Here is a 20,570-nt window from a genome sequence, read left to right on the forward strand (position 1 = left end):
GCAAAATATTCGATTCTATTCTAGCGTTTTTTCTCAATAAAATTTAAAAAAAAATGTTTTTATCAAATAGTTTCGTTTTTATCTCTATTATATATTGTTTTGGCCGGTTAGTTTCCAAGTAATGAAGTTTTAAAAAATAGTTGTTTGTGTTTATTTATTACTAAATGTCAAAGTAGAAAGTTTGTGCGGATTAATTTCCAATGGGCAATACATTTTTAAAATGAGATATTTATCGACAGCAATATTTAAAATTATATATAGTCGAAAATTTTATGATATTCTGATTATCTTTCAACGCTAGGGTAATGAGCCTATTTTCGGCCTGTTTCTATTATCACCCTACTAATTTGTAGCCGTTGGTTAGAGCAGTTTTTCCCATCTTTGTTCAACGTATTGGATTAAAAGGTAAGGCAATAATTGGAACACTCGATTCGAGTTTTCGTTGCGCTTAAATACGAACATTTTACAGCTTTCATACCAATTCAATCAGATTCACAAATTTTGTTTTCGTACTCGAAACGCTTCTCCATAAATAGTTTAGTTATAGGCTTGTAAGAGGTTTACCTCTTTTCCCTATATTCGGAGCAAAAGACGAAGCTACTTATTTTGATACTGATTTCACTAAATAATCCCCCTAGAAGAGAAATAATGTTTTAAACAGATTGATTGACATTTGTAAATTTTCATTGCAAAGTATTAAAAATTGGGTGAGTGGCATTGAATTTTCAGGAGGAAACTCGAAAAAAATGCGGTGTACACACTAACTTAAAACCTCCTATACTAATCGTTTAGAAATTTCGCAGAGTTCTTTCTCACATCATTGCCCAGGTACCTACGGGAGTGCTTTACAACATCATTATTATTTTTTAAATAACATGTTAACCGATTTCTTAACGAATGTATTGCCTTCAAAGTGCAATGAAAAATTTGAAAAAATAAAGGCTGCTCTAATTACTCCTTATCATCTTCACTTATAGCAAAAAACATTTTCTGAGACCTTTGGCACCAAAACATTAGTTACGTTGTCCAGACTTAGCCGATTTCTAGAAAGTTCTAAAGAGAACAATTGCACCTTTCCAAAGGTATGCTGTATTATTCTGTTATGCAAGAAATATTGTGCTAAATTGCGACAATAATAAGAAAATTGTCATGTTTTGCATTTTTTTCATGACAAATATGCAAATGGTTCAACATTCTTCCAAAGGCACTTTATGGTTCTAATAAGAATTCATTTAATTCTGTTATAAATCAATTTGGGGGCATGCAACATTTTTCAAAACATTTTGTGTTGCACTATAACCTATGCTAGTTCACTTGAAAAGTTAAAAAAATCACTATAGCACCATGAAATGAGTTATGATGAAGTTTTGGTAACAAATTCTTAATCCACCTGGACAGTGCGTAACGAATAAACGGTTTGCTTCAATAGAAACATGTGTGTCACGTTTTAGCTTAGCTATGGGTGCCATTAGGATTCGTCGCGGTGCGGATGTGGGCGGTAAATGGATAGTCCGCACCGCAACCGCAAAAGAAATAATAAAACCGCACCGCTTACCGCAACCGCATTGCATTTACCGCACCGCACCGCGCGGTAATGCGGTAAAAATCATGTATTTTAAAAATTGTGCTGAAAAATTATTCATTTGTTTTGAGTAGCCATATATAGTAAAATGTTATTCTTATTTACACGAAAATTATCTTTGACGGACTCCTCAGAATGTAACTTTTATGAAAATATTCAACTTTGCAAGTTTTATTAAGAGGGGTGAGGGTTTTGGCGTGAAAAAACACTTTTTTTTTAAACTTTGAGTGAAGTGAACTGATCAAAACTTTTGTACATTATAGTGTATCATTTCAATAACATGCTGTAATTTTTCCATGCAAAAATATCGACAAACGACTCGGTGACGAAGCTTTTTGTAGAACGTCTCTGAAAAAACATGATTTGCGGTGTTACCTGCCATTCAAAAACTACTTAACCGATTTCTTTCAAACTTTGTATACAGATTCTATGTAAAAACCCCTACGTTAAAGTTGCGAGATAAATTTTCAATTAAAGCAAAAACTGTCCAAACTATGCAAAATTTGGCATCTGGGCTAACTTTGACTTGTCACAATATGAAGGAAGACCTTGAGGGAGACTTTGAGAAACACCAAAAAAATCGCAATGCCTTACACTAATCTCGAAAGCTTTACTTTCAAAATGTTACAAAATACTCCTAACTGAAAAATATTATTTGTTAATTTGGTAGAAAATGTTCCCAGTTGGACAAACAATGGACGCACGCGAAAAAAATTCCTTCGAATTCGTTTGGTTTGATGATGATAATTACATTCTTTGGATTGTTTTTATCATTAGTCCATCTCTAAATTCTCCAAATTAACCAAAATTCACAGTTGAGACAATGTCATCGAAAACGATTCATAATTCCACAATTTCTAAGAGGAATCAGGAGAAATGATGCATTTTGTAATTGGATTTGACAGTAAAATTCAATTGTTTTTCAATGATTGGATTTTGCGTTTTATGTATTTGAAAAGGTTTATTTGTAATTTTTTTCTTTGAAGTATAAAATAAATAGTTTTCAAAATATGTCGTTAAAATAATGGTGCCAAATTATATTGGACACAGCTTATAGATTTTATTTCTTAGTAACAGTATGTTTTATCATGTTTGAATGACCAAAATGTAAAAAATCAAGTAGCGATGGGTCGAATACAGATTATATTCAGATTTCTTTTCAAATCATTGTCAAGTCTATGGAAATTAGAGCAATTAAATGTTTATCATGTTTCTCTATTGTAGGGTAATAAATAAAACTCCAACGTTCTGAGAGAGAGAGAGATGTTCCTAATAATGACATTGCTAAGTATTCGTTAAGAAAATCAATCTAGTTGCGTCCTTCGTAAATGGTAAAAGTTATAGCTTTAATCCACTTTTTAATGCAGACTGCAGACTAGACTGCCCAGAAAAATAATGAATTTTTGAAAACTCAATCGGCCTGCCCCTGATTTGATTACTAGTGCCACTAGTAGTACTTGAACCAAATTTGAAGCAAATCGGACAAGTTTAGCTACCGGACGAACGCTCCTGAAGTTTCTATGGGATTTTTTGACAATTTACATGGAGAAAACCCACTAACTCGCCTTTTTGCCGCTAGGTGGCACTGTATGCATCGTATTATCAATATAAGTGAAAATAAGAAAGATAATTTAATTGTCTACGATTTTGACGAAGACTGCGAGTCAATCCGGCTTTGTTAAAAGAAGTTATTAAACTTTTAACGAAGTGATGTCTGAGTCAGTTTTCTATGGGGCCTAGTTTGCATGGTTGTGTATCAGTTCTCGATTCCCACGAACTATACATTTTTATGTATGTTCAAAAGAATTGTAATAAATAATACGAGTCATGTTTTAAGTGAAAAATGGTAGTTTCAAATGTGACCGCATAGAGGGCGCCAGCGCTAACTTTGCATAGCAGAGATAGAATATCGAAATGTTCGGAAGAATTATTGAAAAATACCAGCTCTACAGCTTTGTAGAAGACACCTAATATCTATATCTTTCCGTTGAAAAGTTACTGTTGGCGCCCTCTATGCGGTACAATGTGGAACTAAAATTTTCTAACCCAAACATGACTCGTATTATTTACTACAACTCTTCTGAACATACTATTGAGCTAAATCTAACAGCTATTTTACAAAAATGTTTAGTTCGTGGGAATCGAGTACTGATACACAACCATGCACTGCTAGGCCCCATAGAAAACTGACTCAGACATCACTTCGTTAAAAGTTTAATAACTTCTTTTAACAATGCCGGATTGACTCGTAGTCTTCGTCAAAATCGTAGAAAATTAAATTATCTTTCTTATTTTCACTTATATTGATAATACGATGCATACAGTGCCACCTAGCGGCAAAACGGCGAGTTAGTGGGTTTTCTCCATGTAAATTGTCGAAAAATCTCATACAAACTTCAGGCACGTTGGTCCGGTAGCTAGACTTGTCCGATTCGCTTCAAATTTGGAACAAGTACTCCTTGTGTGACTAGGAATCGACTCAGGGGTGGGCCGATAGGGGTCATTTTTTCCTGTCACTCTACTGCAGACTTTATCAATTATTTTTTGAAGTGCGGTTGCGGTAATACCGCGCGGTAAAAGCTCATTTCCCGCACCGCATCCGCGAGAAAAAGTGTCTCACCGCACCGCTGTTTTTGCGGTGCGGGTGCGGTAAACACCGCGCGGTTGCGGTAATTACCGCAACCGCGACGAACCCTAGGTGCCATACGTCAAAAAACGTAGCAATTTTTGATACCTAACTACTTCTTCCTAAACGAGTATTATATTTTAATAATATATCGCTTGGCAAATTATGGCCCCTTAAGGAGGGTACTGTACTATTTTATCACTTACGAAGGCTACAATCGATGAAATTTCTATAAATTGGCACCAACACGTTGGCTTCGTTCCTAAGAACCACTAGTAAAATAATAAATGGCCCGAGAATGGTGGAATACTTTTGTTTGAGTGCAACGAAAACTCTAATCTGGTGCGCAAAATATCGCACTACAATTTAAGTCAAAAGATAGTACAAATATATGGCAAACGCTACTCTAACCAATGGTTTCAAATGGGTTAAGAGCTAATTGTAATAGGGCGAAAAGAGGCTCATGACCCTATACATATTTGAAAACTATGTATATATTTAAACAGTTGAATTGCTTCATGCAACGTTTAACTATACATTCATTTCAAAAACAAAAATATTTATCAGAAATAAACCTTGCACACGCATCAAACCCATATAACAAAACCTCATAGCAACTAATCATTACCTCCTCACAAGGTGTGTGAGGACATCACAAACTCCTCTTGAATCATCATGAGGTGTAGCCCACTCTCCTCCACGGAGCAAATATCCCATGCGTAATAAAATATTTTTCCACATCATTTCGTTGAGCAAGAGAGGAGCTCTCTCATTTTTCGGGTCCTCACACACAACGGTAGAGATGCTCCCGTTGCATCATTCTTTTCTACCTCATCCTGAGGGAGGGATAGCAGCCCTCATTGTGTGTTGAAGTGTTTATAACAAGTCTGTGTAATGGACATTTCCACAACTATGTTGAACATAAAAAGCCTCCGTGCTATAGTTTAGAGAAATGAGAAAGGCACAATTGCACCGCTAGGTGGATTAAAACAGGTTTTTTTTAATTAACGCGGATTTTTTATGAGTGCGGTTTATTACGCGGATTTTTTAATAAACGCACATGTTTCCCCCACGTAGAACAAACTCTGTTGTAATATAGGGGAGCCCGGGGCTAGTTGGCGGTTGGGGGTAAGTTGGTGGAATCCCCTTTTCTCCGTTTCTAATAGACATAAATCGCTGTTTCTCGTTGTGAAACTCGAGTAATGTGAAACGCCAATGTATTTTTGTTGCAAAATATTTTGTTTAGTAAAAGCTGTTGGTGATATTGTGTTTTTGAACATACTTTGTAATTTTTTTTTTAATTTTAAACATTATGTATTATTTAAGGTGGTTTTCAATCTATTCATCGAATGATTATATTTTTGATAAAGCGTGAAAAGAGCTTTCAGTATCCGCATATATATTACACCCATCTATACACAAAAGTATTTTTTTAAATTCCTTTTCACAAAATATGCTGTTAGGGTAAGTTGGCGATGACGCACACAAGGGGCAAGTTGGCCGACTATGTACAGTGCAAAAATAGTCATCAAATATTTCCATTTCTGGAATGCACTTCAAAGTAAGCGAAATTTTTCTTGTGTCTCTCGTCAATGCAGGAGACAATTATTTCGGACAATCGCTTGAATAACTTCGAAAATTTGCTTTTAAATATGGAGTACGCGTCGAAGTCAAAATGACGTGGTTTTGAGACTGAAATATAATAAAAAGTGTCGAATAATGTACAGTTTTATTGAAAGGACAATCGCCACATTTCATAAGGACCACTGATGTAATCGAATTTTCATTTTATTGCTTATTTTTTGGCATAACGCCAACTTACCTCGGGGCTGGGGTAAGTTGGCAGCTTTTCCGCGTCACATTTTTTGTCTCTAGAATTGAAGACAACGTATCAATTATTTTAATAAAATTCAGAGGTGTTGCCAACATGTAACGTGTTCTATTTTGCATGATCTACCAAAATCGAAGCGGTAAAAAATCAGAACTGAAAACACCGCTAACTAGCCCCGGTCTCCCCTAATTCTACAAGTTCAACTTTCGATCGGTCAATCGAAATTAGTCAGTATGTTGAAATATATTGCGTAAGTTTTTTGAACGTTGAGGTTTTAACCTTAGGGCCATTTTCCTCTTTATTGGTGTTAAAAAAAACTATTTAGACAAACCTTTAATCCTCGGTGCGGGGTTGGGAATCGAACACAGGTGAGCTGCGCACAAGACCAACTACGCTATCTCCGGCCCTGTAAATTTTATCTATAAACTAGTTTAAGTCATCAATGAGATCAGCTGAATTCCAGTTGATTGTGTACTTGTTCTTATGCGATTGTGTCCAGGCAGGGGTACACAGCAGCTCAACTAAAAATTCGATGGAAAATTGAGTTAAAATCAATGCATCTTATTAGAGGATTTAAAAGCGTATAATTTTACGTTTTCATTCGTTTGATTTTGCGCGTCATATATTTTTCAATTATATTTGAATAAACAACTGGGGAACTGGGGGCAAGTCCGACACCGTACGTTTATTTTGAGCCTTCCGAGACACATAGATGTCATATCGATTCAACCAACGTCACAAAATAAACAAAACATGCGAAAGGAAATTTGATGCGCATTTGGATGTTATTTTTAGTTGAAACATTTTATAGTGCCAACAGCACAAAAGCTTTGTAAATCACCAGTATTTTTGCCGCACATTCTAATCTGCTCTCCATATCATTATTTATCTGCGTTGAGGATAGGTTTGAGTAATCCGGCACTGTTTATTGGGCATTTGACAAAAATATGCACTGTTGGGGTAAGTTTAGTTTTAGGAGGGGTAAGATCGTCACGCTGTTTAGATGATTGAGTTTTCATTTTTGATTCAATGCAAACGACTGGGAGTTGTTTATGGTATTCAATTACACTATCATAACATCATGTTAATATTTGAAATACACGGAAACTCTGGTATTTGCATTTATTACTTGTCAGTATAGTCTTAAATCGACCAAAAAATTAAAAATCTAATTGAGCGCGATTCATAGTTTTATTATAAAACGAAAGGAAAAAGGATAATATGAGATTCTAAAATGATATTGAAGAGCAATTTCCATCGACTGCCAATTGTTGATCAACAGAGTTCCGAAAAATCATAACATGACAATAAAGCTTGAAAAGATTAAGGAGGAAAATCTTCACCATAATACAAACCAAGTGTTGAACATTATTTATTCACACCACACATTCGTATGCTCTTCCTCTTGCTACGCGACGAAATTCCAGAAAGCATGCATTTGCATCACACATACTCATATACACATAATTACACTTTATCAAACATACACAACACATTTTTAATGAAATAAATTGTACAAAAAGAAAGCTAACAAATATGTCGCTCTTGCCACTTCGGGGTGTCGGTCTTACCCGCAGCGTTTTTGCCTTTCTCATATAGAAAGGTTATGCAATCACTCTAAAAATCATCAACCTAATCCCGGCGATTTTTTTTGACTTATTTAGGCGTAGGTAGGAGTATGCAATGAGGGGTTGCTACTTTAAAATTGATACTAGCTTAAAATTTCTTAATATGTTGAAAATTTTCGGCAGGATCCGGACCCCCCAGATCCTCTTCCTTGATCCGCCGCTGGTTTCCAGCGATGTTTCAGTGTCGACACATAGTATCTCAAGATCGTGGCTGTCGATCCATTGTATGTATGTGCAAATCATACTGAATATATAATATTCATTTCCACCGTTGTATTGAACATAACTAGCCATGAAATTGTAGTTTAGACAAATGAGAAAGGCACAATTGCACCACTAGGTAGATTAAAACAGGTTCTAAAATGATATTTTTCTCCATTTTTTGGCAACCCATAATTTTTTGAAACACTGAAAAAATATATCTTGTTGAGAACCATCTAAACAAGGATTATGCACAGAATATACAATTTTTGGTTCTTTGTGGTATTTTAGAAAAATGATTGCACTTAGGGTGTCGAACTTGCCCCCGGTTCCCCTAAATAGAGATGCATTGGGTTTTAAAGGAATGAAACTGTAATTTTCAATCAAATTTCGTCAAATCATAACAAAATTCGTTAATAAATGCACGAAACGTCGTGTATATTCGGGGAAAGATTTAGTTTTACATCTATATTCATTTTCCAAATATGTGCCTGAAAATGCATGTAAAATTATAAAAAAAAAATTTGTGGTAGTAGAATCTATATCAGAAACTTTTTAGTTGAAATTACCCTGATTCAAAATCACCGAAATCAGTTCGCGCTGCTCTATTGGCCGCATCTCACCCCAACTTTTACCCAGATCCCAGAAGCATATACAACAAACGATAGCAATTAACAATGTTTTCGCGTGGCATGCCTCCGACGAAAGTGCGCTAAAGTCACGACATCATCATTCAGCACACAACACAGAATCACTCGACTTCTAAAGTGCAGCGCATCGCAACGGCAGACAAAGCGTTTCGAACATAAACAACAATTTAGGGGAAAGATAGGAAATGACTTGGGTAATGATTGTTTTCGTATTGCAGTCATTTAGAGCGAAACAAAATCGCCACGTGCCACGCGCACTCCGGACACTCGTAATTGCATTACTTTTCAAGAGTGCCAAAGAGAAATCTGAGTATCCTGGCCTGGTGTAGGGAATCTGCGAGATATCTCAATTATCGGATTTTTGCATATCGTTGCGGATGTCAGCAGGAAAAGATTTATTGTCGAGAACGCGATGGCATTTTACTGACATTAGAATAAACCGGAAAAGGCATTTCCAGTCCAAACCTTCGGATGACATAGGGGGCTGATAGCTCGCTGTCTAGTAAAAAGTCACCTACCTTTCACTGAAGCTACCAAAGAGGTGGCTGCTGAAGCTGGGAGCGCTGCTGGCAGCTGTTGAGTTTTGACCGCTTGTACTGCCACTGCTGCTTGTGGCTGGAAGCGGACTAGAATCTTCGGCTGAAGCACGTGTCGACGTTGTTAGCGAAATGGGACCTCCGACTTCGATTGGAGAATCGGCCGACATCGAGGGTGTCGGACTCAGTTGTTGCGAGTATCTGTAAGTAAGAATAACATTTTCGTCGGTATGATTATACGTCGTCTTCTAAGAACTTCCGGAACAACAAAGTAGCAAAGGTTCTCAACCATTATAGAGTTTTGGTACCGTAAAACGGGGTAGCTTTGATCATTGTTGAGAGTTTTTTTTAGTAACATACGATATGATGATTCCCTCTAACAAAATCCTCGAAATAAATTTAGTCTGAACATGTTCAGCATCTATTGGCAACGATTATTTCGTCATTTAATGTACCTTTTATGAGCACAATATTGAATTGAAAATGACACAACTCTACTGAATCGTTTTGATGTATTCAAACAATCCCTTGCATTTGTTTGTTTGATATATCAACAGACATATCAAAGCCCCAATGATGTTGGTCTTAATACTAATCTTATTTCTAACAATCAAATCGTACACCAAAACAAATAATTTTAAAAAGGAATTAAAAGAGGTCAAGCGTTGTTAACGAACTGATTAAAAATTCTGGAAAAACGTATACGCAGAGTTTGTCAAGAAACGATGAAATCGAATATTGAAGCGACCTGGTTAAAAATTCGTTGCAGACCAGTAATCGCTCCATACATACTATAATTAGTGCGTCGGAGTATTAATCGGAACATTGTTGCGTAATGCTCAAGGTGCGACGTTTAAGTTGATTTGTTCCAAAATAGCTGGGGCATCTATACGACCTTGCAGAGTGTTAGCGATGAACAAAGCTCTTGCGGTATTCTTTCGAACATATAGGAGCTCCAGTTAAATCTGCGGACACCGGTTTTCACAGCTAAGTAGTCGAGCAGAATCTCTCCACGGCAGTCTACGGAGCGCGAAACGTAAAAAGCGACGCTAAACGGACTCTATTCTCTCAACGCCGATACTGCAATTTGCGCTCCACATTTCAGAACAATATTCTAGAATTGATCGCGATAAAGATCAATAGAGCGATTTGAGACAGTAGATATCCGTAAAATTTTTGGCTATCCTGAAGATGTACCCAGTGCTCGCTACGCTTTACCAACTGCATAGGTTGTTTAAATGTTTCTAGTAGACGGTAGTTAAAATAAATCGCATCCTTCCGTGAAAATAATATTACCGAACACTTCTTCGGGTTCACACACACACATGTGGTTCGTGTTACACCAATCAGCAAAGACATGAAGCTGCTGTTGGAGAAATCTGCAATCTTCAATTGAACAAATTAGACGAAAAATCTTGAGTCTTCAGAACTAGAAGTATAGCAGAAACAACGGTCCCTACCCGATCAGAAGCACATAACAGAAATATATCAAAACTATATCTCGAATTGTTACTTGTTATAAATTTCTGTTATTTTAACTACTAACGAGACCTAATTTTTAACACAATATGTTACAAAAATTGTGTTCAGTTATAATCTTGTTATTTCATTCTGATCGGGTAGTGGCTTCCTTGAGGTTTTCCTGATGTAGAAGTGAAGGTGGGGGCCTGACAACCGCTATCTCTCGGTCTGTAAGGAAGGATCGAAACCATTGCAAAACACTCGTTTGTACCAAATCTCTCCATTTTTGGGATTGAAATCCAAGATGGCAATCTCCCGTCAGCAAAAAAACGCAACAATATGGGTATTCTTGGAACGGGCTTGAGAAGTAGATGATAGAAAACGATGAATAACGTCGTTTAAAAATCCAAGATGGAGGTTACCGATTAAACAAAATATTTGAAACAGGCGTGACATGATGACCGGAATCGATGAGTGACATCATTTCGTGATTCAAAACGGCGACTTCCGGTTGAGCGAAACTTTTTAAATCCTTATCAATATGGATATTTTTGGAACGGGTGTGACAAGTAGATGACGGGAGTCAATGAGGGACGTCATTTTGAAATTCAAGATGGCGACTTCTAGTTGCCCAAAATTGTCCAAAACCCCCAACAATCTGAGTATTTTTGGAACGGGAACGGCAAGTAGGTGACAGAAATTGATATGTGACGTCATTTTGAAATTCAAGATGAACGACTTCCGATTGAGCAAAACTTTTCAAGATTTTAACAATATGGATATTTTTGAAACGGGCGTGACAAGTAGATGACGGAAATCGAAGAGTGACGTCATTTTGAAATCGAAGATGGCGAATTTCGGTTGCTCAAACATTTTTAAAATCCTTACACTACCGGTATTTTTAAAACGGGTTTCTCGAGTAGATAGTAATTAAATCGCCATTTTATATTTTAAAGTTGTGTCATATATTGACTTGTGGAGTCCAAAATCTAAAAATATTGTTGGGGCCATAGAAAATTCTGCTTTGCCAGATGGCGCCATTTAAGATTGTAAGAGAACAATCGCCTTCTGGCATCAATTCTTGCACCCCATTCCGAAAATACTAAAAATGTTAGGCACATAAATAATTTTGCTTAACCTGAAGTCATCAAAATGCATTTTATGTATCGATTTCTGTTATTCACTCGCTAAGTGTCTTCCGAAAATCTACATTTTGTTTGTTTTATGGAGTATTGGTGGTATACAGTAAAGACCCGATATGTCTACCCCCGATGGGCTGTAGCAAACGAACCAAGTAAAATTTGAGAACATAAATACTTTCTTGGGCATATTTTTCATACCTTAAAGATTCAAAAACAAAAACATTTTTTTAATTTTGCGCTGGAAATTTATGAATTTAAATTAAAAGGGTAATTGACTGTGTTTATGGACTACCGGAACCGGAAGTCGCCATCTTGGATTTCAAAATGGCCCAAAAATTCGATTTCCGTCATCTACTCGTCAAATACATTCTGGTAAAACCCATATTGTTGTGTTCACAGTAGTGGTGGGCGCCGATGAAAAATATCGTTATCGACGGCATTGGTGCAATTTTGACCGGCGGCTGCGGCGTATCGGCGTGACACTGTTTGCTCAAATCGGCGGCGGCGCAATACGGCGTGGGATATTTTTTTATTTATTAGGCTTGCTTGCTCAAACCTTGCAATGTTGACTGCTGTGTCTGCGTGTTTCATAGCTTTATGATGTAGTGGTAACATCGGTTTTCAGTCTATCTTCTGACGTCGCACAAATCAGAAGCAAAAAAATCGCTACGCTGTAGCAGGCTATAGGTACCAGTGTTCTATATCTGTGCACATACAAATTGTATCGTTGCCCCCGGTTGCGGAGTGCCAAATGAAACAAAAATGCCTGTGCTACGGGATAACACGATTTCGATCAACTTTATTAAAACTCGTGTTAGACCCACAGTTCAGGAAGTGGAACAATTAGTTAAAGTGAAAATGGAGCTTAAGCTCACTGAAGTTACGTACATTCAGCTACATCACGTAAAAAACTGTGTTTTGATTACGTTTAGAAGCTTAGCACAGGCCGAAAACTTCATTGCAAAGAACAACATGCAACACGAGGTAGAATTTAATAACACCAGAATCAAGATCCCGTGCATATGGAAAACGACATGGTGGACGTGCGTATCCATGATTTGGCCCCGTGCAATAAGGAAGATTTCATTAAACGAATCATGTCGCAATATTGAGAAGTAGAATCTATTACGAATGACACCTGGAGAATTTTTTTCACCGGCATTCCCAACGGCGTTCGTATTGTGAGGATGCGAGTGACTAAACCAATACCTTCTTACATGACTATCGAATGCAAATCATTGAAGGATGGCGTGACCTATAAGCAAACAACGCTAATCACATATCCCGGGTAGACCCCAACATGCTAATTCTGTAACCATATATCCCACTACGGAAAAACATGCGCCGAAGCATCTAGTCAAAACTCATCTACTACAGCCAACAAGCCTAACAAACAGCCACCGACACCTTCAGATAAACCAAAAACAACGATCCAATTAACCAATACTGTAGGTACAACGACCACGACAACCACTCTCAAACCAACAACTAGCATCGCCAATAAAGAAGCATGAAGACGGATATACAACAGCGATCCGTAAGAACAAGAAACAAATAAGAACCTCTGATCGTGAACAGCAAGAAAGCAGTACCGATGACTACATGGACGGGAACGATAACGCGATAGAAGGCAGACTGAATGCCCACCAAGCGGCTTCACCGCCAAGAAAAAAGATCTCAACACGCATCAGCGAATTGCGTCAACAACATCTGGCAGACCAACATTCTTAGAATTTATTTTTTATTTTTACTTATTTTAAAAAAATTAAAAGACCCACGGCTCAGTTGTGCTAACGCATTGAGCCGTTTCAAATAAAAATTTAGATTAAAAAAAAACATCGACTTTCAGTGTAACTGGAAATGGATTATATTTGAGTAAATAATAATAACATGAAAATAAATATTTTAGCAGACTCCCGTTTAAAATCATACACATTTACCTCGGTCGGACCATATCCGATCATCTTTCGAAATAAAGGTAATCCGCTATTCATTCTCAATATTTCGAAAAAGCAGCCGTGATGGATATTTTGATAGTTCGCCCAGATAAGCTCAGAATTATGATATTCTGTCTAAAGTAAGCAAATGACGTTGCTGGTGACAAGCCTTTTATGAACGACTACCGCGTCTACATGCCCATACATAATGTTGAGAATGACGGTGTGGTCATCGATTTGAGTTTGTCATGCGTAGATCTAGTGAAGTACGTAGTTGGTTTTTTCAATTATCCCTTGCTCCCGTGAGCGAAGATTTTGAACGGCAGTCGTACTGGACGGAACTAAATTGTGTGTCGCTTCAAACTCGTGTCGGGTGACCTTTGGAAGGAATGCTTTGCATACACTTACGTCTTCTTAGACAAAGATCGCCTCCATGTTCGACTGTTTGTACTGCGCGTCATGCATTGCATCATTACACTATTTACAAGGTATCCAAATGACAATCGATGTGACAATTGCACAGAGACTCATCAGTAAGACTTTTGTATTGTGAAGGCTTAAAAGTATGCCTACTGTTAGTAGAGTCCACATGATCTATTGCTAAGCCCTGCGTACAAACTGCGCCGGATGAATCCTTAAAAGATGCTCTAAGTATTAATTTGCGGAAATCCTAAAAATAGCTACGCCACTATCCAATGGAGCTTTGACTTACGGAAGTCGACTTTCTTCAGTACCAACACTTGCGCAACTGATAACATTTAACACGTTAGGCCAAAGAGAAAGATTCATTTTGCAGAACAACGTACAACACGTTGTTGGAAATGATAGCGTCGCAATACAGAAAAGTAGAATTCGTTAAACCTGATACCATTAACCGAAGTGACTTTGATCACTGGGGTGACTTTGATCACTCGAAACTTTTTTTATAGATTGCATATTTGGCCAGAATAGTCTACCGAATCCTTAAAATTATAAATGAGTTTTGGTCTAAAACGTATAAAATACTGATTTGTTATATTTTTTGAGTGTATTGTTTGGTTTTTGGGTACAAAAACCCAAGGATGTTATGCACCTCAGAGCAAATAAAGAGAAGAATAACAAACGCTCTTTGCACTTTTCATGCGAACCACCGCTCTTCTCTTTCACAATAAACCTCTTCACTCCGATGCGTGTTGCTCCCGCACGTGTATTCTACTCCATGTCTGCACGCCACAAAGAGTAGAAATAAAGAGGCTTTTTGGTGTGTATCTTGGTCCCACGTAAGTAAAGAAGGCAACCATAAAACATTTTTAAAATGTTCTTCCGATCTAACTTTATCTGAATTGTAGTTTGATTCGCCCCTCGCTTGCCAGTGAGGGGAGGCACAAAAAGTTGCTCTTCAAGGTGACTCTTTGAACGAAATTGTGCAGCTCTTGGTGCACAGATCTTACTCTTTTTCGTTTTCAAGTTTCTCTTTGTGCAGTCGTCTGCACATCGCTGTGTTTTTGTGCTGCTCTATTTGGCCAGAATAGTCTCTTTGTAGCTTATTGTGTGAGCAAATACAAGCCTGCAAAAACCACAAAAAAAAACGAAATTTTACTTTACTTTATTTTACGAAGCTTCGTATAGTGTCTATTTTTTATAAAACAAATAAAACTTAGATCTTAACAAGAGTAATAAATTGTGAGTTTTAATTTTTCTTTAGAGTGGGGTGCGCCAAATTTATTTTCAATAGTTCACTTATTTTAAAAACATTTTTTTTGTAAAACTAGTTGGCAATAAATTCAGATTATTTCAAGCTAAAATTCGCAATGTTCTTTACATACGATACTCCAAAGGGTTAAAATGGATGAAACTCTTTATACATTGATAAACTACTTTTATTTCAGTATAGCAGTTAAAGTATAGCAGTTAAAAATATTTTCAGATTCCTTTATTATAGTTGGGCTCGAATTATACGAACTTTGGTCACTCTAATTTTACAGTAGATTGAAATACTTTGTACAATACCAATTATCATCTATTTTTAATATTTAATAATTGAATATCTTTTCAGAATTAGTCTTAAAAAACATTTGAATGAAAAATATTAACACCAAGAATTTAATGTGGGTGAACATGCAGGTTATCAAAGTCACCCCGGAATACGAGAGCGGACTTGAAATTGAAATCATTTTTGGACAAATAGCTATAAGCGGACAATTTCAGGTGAAACCATTCAATCTTCTTCACCATACATCAGTACATGGTTTAAAAACGTTAAACTTGAAAAAATGTGTTAGATATTACTTCCTACTTGACTATACAATTCAAAACTTTTTGAACATTATTCATATAACCAAAGGTTGGCTCATGATGCTATTCACGGGTTTAGGAACATTAGTTCACGTAATTAAAACATTCTGAATATTTTCTTGTGAACTATTTCACGAAATTCAGTATTTTATTCATGGATTCATTGAATCCTCGTCCTTCATGATTCCTAATATATTTTTTACGATCCATTATTCGTGCTCGTGCATTAGTTCACAAAATTTTAAAATATTATTCATGTATACGTGGATTGGTTCATGAATCTTAGTATAATAATCACGACATGCCATTCATGGTCGTATGATAGTTCACAAAATCATCAAATATTACTCATGCATTAGTGAAATGGTTCATGATACCTAGTATAATAGTCACGACTTACCATTTGCAATCGTGAAATAGTTCTATAGTTATTCATGCATTCGTGTACTAGTTCATGATTCTTAGTGTAATAATCACCACTAACTATTCGTGGTCGTCAAATAGTTCACAAATTCATGAAATATTATTGACCTAGCTCTAGTATATGATTTACGGTCTATTTTGTGTCCTTGTAATATTTAGAATATATTCCAAATTATTTTCAATATCATGAAATATTGTAATGAAATTTTCACGTCAATTCTCACAAAATTTGTGCTATTCTTCGTGTTTGTGAAAGAGTTCACAGATTAAAACTGCTGATATCATGAACATGAGTCACATTCAGGAATCAGAAATCAGTAGCGACTGGCTCAAGTGGCACGTTCCCCATGTTGATCGGAGATTTGTGCCTTGCCATGATTTGTCTTTTCATCATTTCCTGATGGGAAGGATTTGGGAAGTGGTAAGGTTAGGGATAAGGAAATAAACGACACACAGAACATAGACAATACTGAAGTATTCTTCACTCCCAAGGGACTAAAGACACTTCGCGATGAACGGATATATCAACACCCCCGAGGGGATATTGAGATAGCGGAACGACAGCACCCCCGAAGAGATACTGTCATTCAAATTCGGCTTAAACCGATTTAGGTTTATAAACCTTCGCCGTGACTTTTTGGAAGCCATAGTTCAGTTTATAACCATGCCTTGCTAGAAAGTCCAGAGATTGATCGTCGATACTGCAAAAATACTGCTGTATTTTCTCTGTAATCGACTTGGTTTTCAGAATTTCCCAGCAAACTGTATTATGAAAATCTAGCCTCATCAAAACGTCAGAACTCCGCAAAGATTCCTTGGAATTCCAAGGAATGTATAGGAATATCTTATTCTGATGAAGGCTATATGGTTCGACAATAAAACGGAAGTCTCCTGCCTTCCCACTTATCATCTTAAATTACTGTTTCAGCCAGATACAGCTTTGTTCGTTATCCGGAGAGAACCAAACAATGCCATACCTTAAGCCAAATCCACTGAAGCTGGGGATGAAGGAGTCAGGTGGGATTGAAAAGAGACACCCATGAAGATCTTTTAACAGATCGTCCTTCAGTGCAACCGTTAAGTGACCTTTCTCCAGCTTGCTTGTACTCGATGGTTATTGAGACACAAAGGCTCTATACCATGAGTCGAAGCATTGTTTGGAGAAGCACCACTTCGGTTGCGCTTTTTTCTTTGATTTTTATCAAAATTTTTACCCCTGTTTATGGGTTTAGAAAGAGCCCGCTTCTCACTACTATCAGTGTTTACACCTGATGTTGCAGGAAGAGACTCAAGTTTCGATTCAATGATACCAAAAATTTAGCGAAAAGCCCAAAAAGAAATGGAGGTGACCTGCACGCAGCAACGGTTGGATCCAAAAGAGTGGGAATTTGCACTGTGGAAAGTTCCGCACAATAAAATTCAGTTTTGCACTACCACTTATTCAAAACTGAAATACAACACATTAGAACCGCAAAAATATGCTACGTCTAGTAGAAGTACACTGACAGCTAGGAAGATCGAGAACAAACACCAACCACAATAGATTAGTGTGCCTACGATTTCAGTCTACCAAGCACATACAGAAAGTAGCTAGATCTGAAATTTGTAGTACACTGTCGTTCAAAATTTCCGAAACAGCCCTGTAAAAGCTGCATGAACAAGGGAACACGGAAGTATATACGGAGAGAGCACGACGGACATTAAACATTTGAGTGACTGAAAGTGTCACCAAGTGATGACTTCTCAATGACACACAAACTAACTACCATCGTGTGTCTCCGAAGATGCCCGGGAACCCGAGCCAATCCAACTATTTCATAGCTGTTCCAAAACATCTGAACGGCAGCGCACCACTGTTGATGAGATTTATTCTCAATCTGTGCTTGTTTTCGTAACCCTCCAAAGCACAACACCGTCGAAAAAACAACACAGCGAAGGAATCCCCCAGTAAAAGCATTTACTGCTTTTATTTTTGAGCGCACCTCACCATACTGCTCCAAAGACAGTGCTGCGTATCTGAGGGTCCAGAAACAAAATAAGCCTCACTCTTGGCCGCACCTATACTTGAGACAATATTCGCTCAACAATACACAGTATAACACTGTTGAAGGATACCTACAAATTTAAAATAGCTGTGATTATGGCCAAGCAATAGACGGCCAATCGCTGCGTAAACAATAAGTAATCCAAATGCGCATGTGGTAACATGCGATACACTGATTGTCTGAAAAACTTACCAGCGGACTCCGATTTTACAAACCTGATTACGAGCCGTTGCTGCTCATTAAAAGGAAGGCCAGAGATTGGTTAAAACCAACTGCTCTGGACAACTTATCAACGTGATACTGATTTAGCCCCTCTCTTTTTATTTCTCGTTTTTAGAGTTTCCTCCTGCCTTGTGGAACCGATCAGCTCCAGAGTGCCACTATGTAACCGCCGTCGCCCTTACCACTACGCCTGCATAGAAGGAAACTGAAGCGAGAGCGACTCGAGGTCCGATGACTTTTGAAGGATTCCCCGCGGGTCCGAAGAATACCATCCGCCAATCCGGTACTCGACGACTTACTAGACTGAGGCGCAAATTTGTTTCGCTGATCCCCCCTCCCGTTTGAGCGAAAGTTGCAAGTTTTGCTCTTCTTTCCCTGTCACCATACGACTTCTCTCCCCTGTCCTTGATACAACTGCTGCTACACTGAATATAAGCCACCCTCTGAATATCTTAACCAAGCATAAGTTTTCGTAAAAAAATCAAATTAGTATTCTGTATTCCTAGTTTTAAGATAGCTATAATTTTTACTCTTTTTTGAAACTCTTGTCCTCCATCTTGTAAATAGAATTGTATCCCTAGTTTTAAGATAACTGTAAAATATTTCGTAAAATACGATTACTCCCCCTCTTGTATATCAAACTGAATCCCTTGTTTTAAAATTTTTCATAAAAAAATCTTTTGGCCCTCTCTTGTATATTGAATCTTACTTCAAGTCCTAAGATAGCTGTAAACTTTCTTTTCTTTTGTAAAAAAAATATTTCTACATTGTAACCTCCTAGTTTTAAGACATCCAAAATGTAAAAACAAAAGAATTTGGCACCGCCAAGCTAACGCATTTGTGCCTATCAAATAAACGAAATGAAAAAAAAACGCTTTTAATCCACCTAACAGTGTGATGAGACATTTCTTATAACTCTTATCACTCTCTTCGGATATTATATCGTTTGAGAACATTTAGAACTTGATGCTTCGCGATGTTTTTGATAACACATACTACATGGGAAAGTGGCAGGACTCAGAGAATCGCTCAAATCAGCATAGGACAACATCAGCGCTAGAAATCTCAAATCAAATCAATGGGAAGCGAAAAAAATGGCCCATAAAATAGACATAGCTACGAATTATTGTTAATGCTCTGTTAATAAAATATCTAAATTGTGGTGGGAAAACTGAATTTTCCTAAAGGACACCATTCAAAGAAAATCAACAGTGAATATTTCCAGACTTTTATTTCCTATTTAAAAACTATTGTGTTTTTTATATCCTAGATTGCATGATTCAGTGATCGAAACCCAAAACTTCATAAAGTATTTGAAATTATTAAATTAAAATTTGTTTTTGCTATTGAAATTTACAAAATGATAGTATCGCCCCTTTGGCGATTGTTTACCTTTTCGGTCCCACCTATCAGCATTGAAGTATCGTTCTTACGTTTTTTACAATAACTACCGTTCTACACCACCGATTTCGTCCGGGTTTTTTTCAATAGCGATCATTGTTACTATTTACAGCTGGTATCAGCTTGATAATCCTAAAAAATACGAAAATGACAGTTTCGCCCGTTGTATTTTTTGCTGTAGTTTAAGAAAGCAATATCGTAGAATCCAAATTTTTAGGTTAATTGGTTGCGTTTCAAAGCCCTCATTCGCATGTATGAAAAAAGCCTTATGTTTACATTTGTAAGTATCGCCATTTTCACAAAAAAAGGGTTGAAATGAAATCGCAGCTCCGGATATCACGCTATCTTTGAAGTGCATGCGTACATAGTTCCAAATTTTACTTCGACATCGACTTTTTCTAAAGGTGACTTCCCAGTAGTATCCTTGATTTGAATTATTATCGCTAATCCTAATGCCAAAGAACAAATAAAAACAAACAAATGTTGTAGCTCGATTCAATAAGAAATCCCCAAAAATGAAATGTACCTATTAATGTGAAACACAGTGAATAATACATACAATAAAGATCCATTTTTATCAGTCTCATGGTGTATTTTAGGCTGACAAAATG

At 37.0% G+C, this 20,570-nt stretch overlaps 1 protein-coding gene across 2 annotated transcripts in view; it reads right to left on the reverse strand.

Annotated features, from left to right (window-relative positions):
- LOC131682007 (diencephalon/mesencephalon homeobox protein 1) overlaps window positions 1–20,570 on the reverse strand; it is a 166,812-nt gene that overhangs the window by 23,461 nt on the left and 122,781 nt on the right. For both annotated transcript variants that reach the window (XM_058963137.1, XM_058963136.1), the window contains exon 7: window positions 9,037–9,255. In XM_058963137.1, coding sequence (XP_058819120.1) covers window positions 9,037–9,255 — 219 coding nt within the window. The remainder of the gene's footprint in view (window positions 1–9,036; window positions 9,256–20,570) is intronic.

This window comes from Topomyia yanbarensis, chromosome 2 (assembly GCF_030247195.1).
Source record: "Topomyia yanbarensis strain Yona2022 chromosome 2, ASM3024719v1, whole genome shotgun sequence".
Lineage (NCBI taxonomy): Eukaryota > Metazoa > Arthropoda > Insecta > Diptera > Culicidae > Topomyia > Topomyia yanbarensis.